Here is a 9,768-nt window from a genome sequence, read left to right as displayed (position 1 = left end):
CCGCCGACGCCGCCGCGCCCCGACGCATCGCCTCGGCGTCGCGCGCGATGACCGCCCGTCGCAGCTGCTCCTCGCTCAACTGCACGGCGGCCACGTTGAGAAAATCCAGCGGGTCCGCCCCCGACGCGATATGCCTCTGCAGCAGCGCGAGGTTCTGTTGCGCCTTGTACAGGCTCACCGCCGGCGCCTGCGAGACGGCGGTCAAGTCGCCGTTGAAAAGCGTCGACAACGCGCCGAGCCCGCCGCCGCCGAGCCCGCCGCCGCCGAACGCGGTCGGCGCGGGATACGCCCCGCCCCGCGCGGCGTTCAGCGCGCGCGCGAGCTGCGTCGACGCGGAGGCGTTGTCCAGGGGCCCGCCCGCGGCGCCGAGCGCGCCGAGACTGCCGAGACTGCCGAGACCGCCGAGCGCGCCGCCGAGACCGCCGCCGAGACCACCGAGACCACCGAGACCACCGAGACCACCGAGACCACCGCCGAGACCGCCGAGACCGCCGCCGACGGAGTCGTACAACGCCTGTAACCCGGGGGACACGGCGACGGCGTCGCGCGCCGCCGCGCGCGCGTGCTGCTGCATGTACTCCAGGTACAGGTTCTGTACGAACTGCGCGGCGTTCACCGCGAGGTCGTTCCTCTGCGACACGGGCGGGAGCAGCGACCGCGGCGTCGGCATCGGCGTCGGCGTCGGCGTCGCGCGCGCCCCCCCCGGGGCCAGCCCTGGATCGCCGCCAGCCAGCGCGGTCGCTCCGTCCAGCGGCGGATACGGCTTGATCGGGCGCTCCGTCGTTCGCTTCTGCTTCTTCGCCGCGGCGGCGGTCGGCTGCGCCCGCGCGCCGGCGCCCCCGGTCGGTCTCGCGGCCGGGGCCCCGACGCGGAGCGGCGCGGCGCCGACCGCCGTCGTCGTCGTCGTCGCCGCCGCCGCCGTCTTGTCTTGGCTTTGCTCTCGAGGCACCCCCCCCGCGTGCTTCAGCGCGACCGCGGCGTCCACCTCTCGACGCATCCGGAGCAGATGCCGCGGGACGCGATACCTCTTCGACGCGAACACGAACTCTTTCCTGCTGTACGCCGGCGCGTTCTTGACCACCACCTCGCCCGCGGCGTTCACTGAGGGCCGTTCTATACAAGCGAAAGTCGGGGTGGAGTTCAAAGGCGTCAGTTGGAGTTCATAGGCGCCGAGGGCGGGGATTGAAAGCGTGGGGTGGGCGGAGAGATGCGCCGGCAAAAGTCCTTAAGGATCGGCGTTCACCACGCCATTGGGGTCGTATGGGGACCAGTGTATAGAACGTACCTGACTTCCTCACGATGCGGTACGTCCCGGCGCCGACGTACCATCCTCCGTGGGCGAAGAACCACTCCGTCTCGCTCCCGTCGTCCTCGTCCTCGATTAACCGACTGCCGGCGCCGCCTTCGCCGAGTCGCGCGTACTTTAAGTGCGCGTCTTCGCACCGCACTTGCATGACGTACTCGTCCATCTTCGATTTCCTGATGTAGTTGAGCCCGCACTTCTTCCCGGCGACGACTTTGCTCCCGCGCGAGGCGACGACGTAGTTAAAGTGCGCGTGCGTCGCGTGCATGTGCGTCTCGAGCTCTCTGATCCCGCGCATGTTACACGCGCAAAACGGGCACATGAACCGATCCGTGAGCTCTGTCTTGCACAGCTGTCGCCCGTGGTACATGTAGTAAAACGCAACCTGGATCTCGTGCGGGGGCGGCTTGAGCGCGTCCTCGATCGCCTTGTTTTGGTTCCCGAGCGCAACCTCGCACGTCAGCGCGTCGACGTGGCCCTCCAGACGCGTGGACGTCGTCGTCGGCTTCTTCTTATTCTTCTTCGTCCTAGATCCGTCCGATGGCTCCGCAAACGTCAGCAACCGAAAATGCCCGCGGTGATCGTTCCGCCGTCGTCGATCCCGCGGCGTCGACCGTGGGACCAGCAGGCGAAACTCCGGCGCGCGAATCGTCTCCAAGCGTCTCAGCGGTCGATCGTCCTTCGTCACCGGCTTGAGCAACTCCGCCAGGGATCGCTTCCACAGCCACGCGCGGCGGAATTCGTCCCCCTCCGGGATGAGCCCGAACACGCGCGACTCCCTCGGCCTCATATTCCCCGCGGCCGAAGACTCGCCGCCTTTCGCCGCCTTTCGCGGACTCGTCGGGCTAGGCTTCTCCGGGCGTTCCACCGCCTTCAATCGCGATCGAAGCCTCTTCGCGCGGTTCGCGCTCATCGCGACGGCGGCGTCGCACAGGACGTTCCCGAGACCGTTCAAGCCGTCGAAGACGACGATCGCGACCGTCAGCGTGGACTTTTCCTGCGCGTCCGACGGCGATATTCGCGCCGTGTTCTTCTCCCGCTCGGAGCTTTTCCCGTTAAACTCCAAGACGTGATTGATCTCCGGGTGATCGAACTCCACGAGCACCGCGTCCTTCGACGGCGCCGCCGCCGCGGCCTTGGTCGGTCGTCGTTTCGGCAGCCGAACCTCGACGCACTGGAGGACGTCCAGGCGCACGTCGCCGCAGTCCATTCCGGGCGCCGGGCGCGCGTGTCCCTCCACGCGGTCGACGCCGAGCACGGACTTTAACAGCGGGTCTTTCGACGCCTCCGACTGCGCGGGGTCGTAGCACAGGATCGCGTACGCGACCGGGTCGTCGAGCGCGTCCGCGGGCGGGAGCGGGGGGATCTCGACTCTCACGCGGACGAGACTCCTGCGTGAAGCACGATGGGGGAGAGGACGAGCGGAGGCGTCAGCGGCGGCGCGCGCGGGGTTGGGGAGGGCGTGACGTCGAGAATAGCGCGCGGGTAGGGGGTCGCGACGCGCGCGGAGGCGCGTCGTCGTCGCGCGATCGCGCGAGATGCGAAAATCGAAAATAAAAAACGTGGCGTCAGGGTCCCGCGAGCGATCGGGCACGCATCTTCGAGGCTCGGCGTGCCGCTCCGCGCCCGGCCGACGCTGCTGTACGACAGCGTCCGTCGCAGGAACACGGGCTGCAAAAAAAAAGGGGGGGAACGAGAAGAGGGAGGCGTCAGCGCGCGCGATCGGACGCCCTCGCGGCGGGGCGATAATTAAGTTCTAAACCCGAACCGCTTCGGGGCTCGAATCTCTCTCTTCGGGGAGGACGAACACGCACCCGCCGCGTCGCTCGATCCGTGATGGTGTTGTACAGCCGAACCTGCGTCGCGAGAGGGGCGGCAGGGAGCGTGTCAGCGACGTCGCGGACGGCGGGGGAGGAGAGAGACGGCGCGGCGACGGCGACGACGCGTCCGCGCGACGCGCACCGGGTCGACGAACGCCGCGAACGAGCCATCGAGCGGCTCCGCGGGCGGCGCCGTCGGGGCTTGGTACGCCGGCGCGGCCATTCCGCCGCGTCAGTTCCTCGTCAGGGGCGCGGAGAACTGATCGCGACGATCGAACGCCGGCGTCACGCGCGCGTGCGCTCGCCCCGCGCGACTTTGTCGCCCCCCGCGCGCGAACGAATGTAAGAAACATCACGGTCGCACCACGGAATAAAAATAAAAAATAAAAAGTTTAAGCTGACCAATCACGACGCGTTCTGAAAGAGGTTCCGCCAAGGGTCGCCCCATTTACCTTTTTTACTTCCTAACACTGTAATGGGGTGTTTTCAGGTAGGGGATTTTGGGATTAACTCAAGAAACACCGTTTACAGTTCTCGACTCGCGTACTGAATAGGTCATATTATTGTCTGAGAAAATGGTTATTCGTTGTTCTCGGCGATGAATTCCGATGAATTCCGATGAAGTCGCGCTCGGCTGCCAGACGAAGCGCGGAAGAATTGCGCCCGCGCGCGCAGAGCGAATCCGCGCTCGAACGCACGTCATGGCGCCCGGGTCTTCGCGATCTCGCAGCCGCAGCGGCAGGTCGCGGTCGAGGAGCGACGACGCGATGTCGCGATCGCGCTCGAGATCGGCCGGAGAGATCGTCGACGCGGAGGCGAAGACGACGTCGCCGCGCGGAGACGGAGGATCGAGCGCGATGAAGTCGAAATCCGAAGAGGGCGTCGCGACGACGCGGACGGACGAGAACGACTCCACGTCCACGGCGGAGACGAAATTTCTCAAGATCGCCAACTTGACGACGTTCGTGAACGGCGGGCACCTGAGCGAGATCTTGGGGAACTACGGCGTCGTCGTCCGCGCGGAGATCGCGTTCGATCGCACGGAGAACAAACCGACGGGATTCGCGTTCGCGGAGATGGGCTCGGCGCGCGACGCGTCGAACGCGATCGCGCACATGGACGGCGGGATGATCGACGGCGGCGAGGTCACGCTCACGTTCGCGTCCGAGAAGTCGATGCCGCCGCCGCGCGTCGCTAACGACGGGGTCGATCGCGGAGGACGAGGCGGAGGACGAGGCGGACGAGGATTCGGAGTCAGAGTCGTCGCGCGCAGAGACTCGAGCAGGGACCGCGGCGGGAACGGCGGCGGGCACAACAGGGGCCCCGCGCCGTTCGACCGCGGCGGCAGAGGCCGCGGCGGAGGGTTTGGGTTCGGACGCGCGCGCGACGACGACGGATTCAATCGCGGAGGTCGTGGAGGAGGAAGACGCGGCGGCGGCTTCGGATTCGACGACGACCGAGGCGCCCCGCCGCGTCGAGGAGATCTCGATCGTCGCGGGCGGTCGCCGCCGCCGCCGCGACGACGCTCGCCGCCGCCGTTCGCGCGCCACCAGGGCCCCGGCGGCGGCGGCGGCGGGCGGCGTCGATCGCCGCCGCCGTACCGCGCGCGCTCGCGCTCGCCGGGTTTCGGGAGCGTCGGACGGAAGCGCGCGAGGTCGAGGTCGAGGTCGCGGTCGCGGTCGCGCGGCCGCTCGCGCTCCGGCGGCGGCTTCCGCGGCCGGTCGCCGAGGGGCGGCGGCGGCTTCCGCGGCCGTTCGCCGATGCACGGTGGTCGCGGCGGCGATAGGGACAGGGACAGGGACAGGCGGCGGTCGCGGTCGCGGTCGCCGCCGGGCCGCGGCGGAGGCGGAGGGAGGCGGCGCCGGTATTCGAGCGCGAGTCGGTCGTCGTCGACGAGTCGATCGCGCGGCGGCGGCGGAAGGCGCGTCCGCTGTCGTCGCGGCTTCGTTCTTTGACGCTCTTCGTTTGCGCGCGCGTTTCTTTTGTTTTTCTGTTTTCGTCGCTCGCGCGCCATCTGACGCGTCTCTTCTCTCTCTTCGATTTCTCGAGCAGGGGACGACGACAAGGACGGTCCAGGAGCGAATCGCGGAGCAGCTCGTGAAAGAAAAGCCCGGAGTTTGCGTTTGTTTGAGAACGAGTAGTTTCCCGCGTTGAAATTCGGACTTTCTGACTGTTTGCTCGTGTGACTCGAACCCTCCGTACACGTACACGCGCGCGCGCGAACGAGCGGCTCTCCTCCCCGTCTCTCGTTCGCGCACGAACGCGCTCGCGACTCGCGCGCGCGCGCGGGCGGCTCGGAGAGCGCCGATCCCCGACCCCCGCCCCCACCGGGCCAGTGCATGCTCAGCCCGCGACCGGGCACCGCGTCCGCGAAGAAGGAGCGCGCGCCCGCGACGACGCGCGACCCCCCGGCGTCGTCGCCTCTCAAGCCGCCTCCGATCGATCGCGGCGGGAGCGCGCGATCGCCGACGTCTTCGTCCTCCGTCATGACCGTCGTCGAGCCGTTCGACGTCGAGGACCCCAAGGCGGCGTCGAAAGACGGCGAGAGCAAGGACAAGGCGGACAAGTCCCCGGAGTACAAGAAGGAGGGCGTGATCCAGACCGTGCGCGCGCGCGGCGGATGGCTCACCGTGTTCTTCGTCGGCCTCGTCCTCGCCGCGCTCGTCGTGGAGGAGTTCGAGGACGTGCTCACCGCGAACGTGGAGCTGTCGTACTTCGTGCCGCTGCTCATCGGGCACGGCGGGAACACCGGGTCGCAGAGCGTCGCGACGGTGATCCGCGCGATGGCGCTGAAGCAGATCAGCACGAGGGACGCGTGGGTCGTCGTGTACAAGGAGAGCGCGGCGGGGTTCGTGATGGGCGCGTTTCTCGGCGTCTTGGTGCGTTCGATGCTTTGCTTTGCTTTTCCTTCCTTTCGCCCGCGCGATCGAGTCCTTTCGACGTCCGATCAACTGACCGATGAACGAACGCACGCCTCCGATCAAAAACCAAACAGGTGTACCTGCTCGCGTTGTGCTGGGACGGGTTAGACCCGATCGTCGGCCTCGTCGTCGCGATATCCCTCCCGCTCGTGAGCTTGTGGGCGAACATGTTAGGCGGCGTGCTCCCTCTCGCGGCGACGCACTTGGGGTACAACCCCGCGGTGACGACCGCGCCGCTCATGACGACGATCGTGGACTCGAGCGGGTTGGTGATTTATTTTCTCACGGCGAAGGCCATCATGCCGGCGTCGATGTTGTCCGTGATGAAAGAGGCGGGCGGCGTCGCGGCCGCGGCGTCGTAGGTAGCCGAGCGAAGAGGGAGGGGATTCTGAGTGAACGGCCGCGCGGGGTTGGCGCGGGGGTCGTCTCGAGGTAGCTCTTATTTAGGATGTAAGCGACGCGAACGATAGCAGCGCGATCGCGGTCGACCGGTTTCATCATCGAGCGCTTCGACGCCCACCCAGGCTTCGACACCAGCCAGGCGCACATCCTGTCGGAGACGCGCGAACCGAATCCAAAGTCTACCCTCGCGCGCGTTTCTTTGACCCAGAGGCGCGTCGCGCGGAGCGACGCGCGAGCGACCGCGATGCCGCGCGCGCGCGAAGACGCGGCGGAGAGACGGTCGCCGAGCTGCTGCGACCGCGTGGTGCGTCGGCGCGGCGATGCCCGCGCGTCGAACCCGCCGCGTCCGCCCGGCGGGCCACCTCTGGCCGCTCGGTCGTCCGTGGCCTCTTCGGTCGCGCGCTTGAATATCCCGTGCATCGTCAGCCCCCCTCGCCTCGAACGCCCCGACGCGAGATCGCGCCTCTGACGTCCTCCCCTTCCCGCCGTCCGCCCCCCACCGCCACCACCACCGTTCACCACGCATCACAGCTCGCGGCGCTGTGCTGCTCGACGTCGCGCGCGGACGACGGCGACGACGCGAGCGCGACGCGGGGCGGCCGCGCGCGACGCGGCGGATCCGAGGACGCGCTCCTGGAGTCCTCGTCCGCGCGCGCGACGCGGTACGGCCGCGACCACCGCCCGCCGGGGTACCGCGCGCCGACGATGCCCTCGCCGCTGACGAACGGCGGTTCGCGCGGCTCGCCCGGGGACGGCTCGAACTCCTCGGACGGCGGCGAGGACGGAGACTCCGCCGCGGTCGCCGCGCGAAGGGAGCGGCGGCGGTTGCTTAAAAAGCTCGGCCAGAGCAGCGACGATCTATGCGACGACGAGACGGACGGCGCGCGCGGCGTGGACGCCTCCGACGTGTCGTTAGACGTCATCGGACGACGCCGTCATCGGAGCTTCAGCGAGAGCACCGCGAGCGGCGGCGGCGGCGGGGTGGTGGCCCACGGAGGGGGCAAAGGAGGCCGCGGCGAGCGGGGGAACGGGAGCGGGGGCGAACGCGGCGGCGGGCATCACAGGACGGGGTCGGGGTATCCCCTGGGGACGGTCGTCTCGGGGTACCCCGCGGGGAACGCCGCGGCGCTCGAGATCCCGGTCGCGGGGGCGGGGACGGGGACGAAAAAAAACGGCGGGAAAACGGGCTCCGCCCTCGGTCCTCGAGACGGCGTTTCGGCGACCCATCGGACGCTCGACAAGGTTCGCGACGCCGCCGCGCACTGGCGCAGCGAGTCCTGCGCGTCGCTCGCGGACGAAGACAGCTGTCCGATATGTTTCGAAGCGTACGACGACGAGAACCCGAAGATGCCGCTGCGGTGCGAGCATCACTTCCACCTGGGGTGCGTCTTCGAGTGGTTCGAACGGAGCGAGCTGTGTCCGGTGTGCGAGGAGAAGATGGAGTTCGCGCCCTCCGTCGGGATGACGCTCTCGGGGGAGTGATTCCGATTCGATTTGGACGATTTGATTACTAAGCGCCACCACGCGTACTGTACTGTATGTACACCGAGTGACGACGACGACGACGACGACGACGACGACGACGACGACGACGACGACGACGACGACGACGACGACGACGACGACGACGACGACGACGACGACGACGACGACGACGACGACGACGACGACGACGACGACGACGACTCGCGTTGCAACGACAAGAATAGTATACAACAAACGCGTCACCGGAGCTTCGCTCGGAGCATCTTCGCGTGCGCTATGCGCGTCGCCTTGACGATCTCCTCCTTCGCGGCGAACATCAGCGCCGACGCGAACACCGTCTGCGTCATCTTCGTCCCCATCCCGCGATAAAACGCGCCGTACCCTTCCTCCCTCACGATCCTCCTCAGCGCGTCGATCGTTCCGTCGTATCGCATCGCCGAGTCGTCGCTCTTCGAGCTCGCTTGAAGCCGCGACTTCACGAGCAACACCGGGTAGGTCAACAACGTCGCGGCAATCTTCGCGAGCGCGCCGGCGACGAACACCTCCGCGGCGGTCAGCGCGATCGGCCGCGAGGCGTTCGCGTTCGACGCGCCGCGTCGCCGCCGCGCCCGCGCTCTGATCGCTTTGAATCGATCCGCCGCCGACTCGTAAAACGCGTATTGCAGCGCGGGGTTGGATACCATCACGAGCGCCGGGACGACGCCCTGCCAGAAGCCTCTCACCCCGGCGTCGGCGTAGATTCCCCGTGCGGTCGCGCGGAACCCGATTTCGCTCGAGCCGTCACGAACCGCGCCGCCGCCGCCGACGCCTCCGAACGCTTCTCTCCCTCTGTCGCCGAAACCGAACGCGCTCCGTAACAGCGCCCACGCGCGCTCCCCGCTCGAGCGCTCTTTTTGCCGCTCTTCGAGCTCTTTCGCCGTCCGCGTCGTCTGCATCTTCGTCACGATCGTCCATATCGGGATCGTCATCACGACGTTGATGCTTCCCGCGCACGACGCGATCGCGAGCGAGGACAGCGCCCCCGGGTTCTGTCGCTTCTTCTTGATGTAAAACGTCCGAAGCGCGCTGTAGAAGAAATTGTAGACGCTCTGCGACGCCACCGTGCCGACGATCGCGGGCTTGATGCCTCGGTACAGCGCGCCGACGCCGCCTTCTTCTCTGACGAGCGCGCGCATCTCCGTCACCGCGTTCGAGCGCGTCACCGGGTTGTCGTTCACGTACTTGGAGAGCGTCTGAAGCGGCGTGGACGGCGACGCCGACGCGTAGTCGTCGTCGACGCCGTCACCATCGTTCGCGTCGGCCGCGCTCCTCCTCGGGGACAGCGTCCCGCTCCAGTCCAAGGACGCGCGCGTCCTCGGCGTGCTCGGGTTGACCTTCTTCAGCGACGACGAACTCTTCGCGAGCGGCGACGGGGACGAGACGCGCGACGACGCGGCGGTCTCGCCGTCGTCCCGGGGGCGCCTCTTCCCTCCTCGCGGCGTGCGATGATGCGTCGACGATGCGGCGACGCGCCGATCCGTGTGCTGGCGCGCGTTGAGCGTCATGAGCGGGTACGTCGTCAGGAGCGCGAGCAGCGCGCCGGTCGCGCCCGCCATCGCGTCCACGGTCGCGCTGGCCGCGTCGTCCACGGGGACGGAGCTCGCCATCTTCTTCGCGCTCGCGGAGAACGTCAGCGCCCCACCGCGGCGCGAGGACACAATGGTGACAATCCATTGCGCCCCATTCGGAGCGCAGCGTTGGACGCGTCCGAACGAGACGAGTGACATTCTGGACGAAATTCTGTACCGCCGTTTTCGCAGTCGTCTCTCGTCTTCTATCTATCCCTCCCCCCATCCCT

The 9,768-nt window shown here is 67.9% G+C and overlaps 4 protein-coding genes across 4 annotated transcripts; 3 read left to right on the top strand and 1 right to left on the bottom strand.

The window, feature by feature from the left end:
• Positions 1-4,067: 4,067 nt before the first annotated feature.
• Positions 4,068-4,295, top strand: MICPUCDRAFT_9037 (uncharacterized protein; the record flags this gene model as incomplete). Its single annotated transcript, XM_003059940.1, has 1 exon — positions 4,068-4,295. A coding segment is annotated over one exon (228 nt), but the record flags the coding sequence as incomplete, so codon positions are not given.
• Positions 4,296-5,609: 1,314 nt separating this feature from the next.
• On the top strand, positions 5,610-6,406 carry MICPUCDRAFT_47649 (Mg2+ transporter-e family; the record flags this gene model as incomplete). Its single annotated transcript, XM_003059939.1, has 2 exons — positions 5,610-6,002; positions 6,119-6,406. 2 exons carry the CDS (start codon positions 5,610-5,612, stop codon positions 6,404-6,406), a joined length of 681 nt encoding a protein of 226 aa, XP_003059985.1.
• A 1,333-nt stretch (positions 6,407-7,739) lies between these two features.
• Positions 7,740-7,928, top strand: MICPUCDRAFT_18672 (uncharacterized protein; the record flags this gene model as incomplete). The annotated part of the gene is made up of 1 exon (XM_003059938.1): positions 7,740-7,928. A coding segment is annotated over one exon (189 nt), but the record flags the coding sequence as incomplete, so codon positions are not given.
• Positions 7,929-8,170: 242 nt separating this feature from the next.
• Positions 8,171-9,577, bottom strand: MICPUCDRAFT_18223 (mitochondrial carrier family; the record flags this gene model as incomplete). The annotated part of the gene is made up of 3 exons (XM_003059645.1): positions 8,171-8,702; positions 8,778-9,151; positions 9,440-9,577. The coding sequence occupies 3 exons, from the start codon at positions 9,575-9,577 to the stop codon at positions 8,171-8,173; spliced, it is 1,044 nt and encodes a 347-aa protein (XP_003059691.1).
• Positions 9,578-9,768: the final 191 nt, after the last annotated feature.

This window comes from Micromonas pusilla (genome assembly GCF_000151265.4).
Source record: "Micromonas pusilla CCMP1545 genomic scaffold MICPUCscaffold_7, whole genome shotgun sequence".
NCBI lineage: Eukaryota > Viridiplantae > Chlorophyta > Mamiellophyceae > Mamiellales > Mamiellaceae > Micromonas > Micromonas pusilla.
Note: the sequence above shows the minus strand (reverse complement) of the source record. Positions and strands in the feature narration are given on the sequence as shown.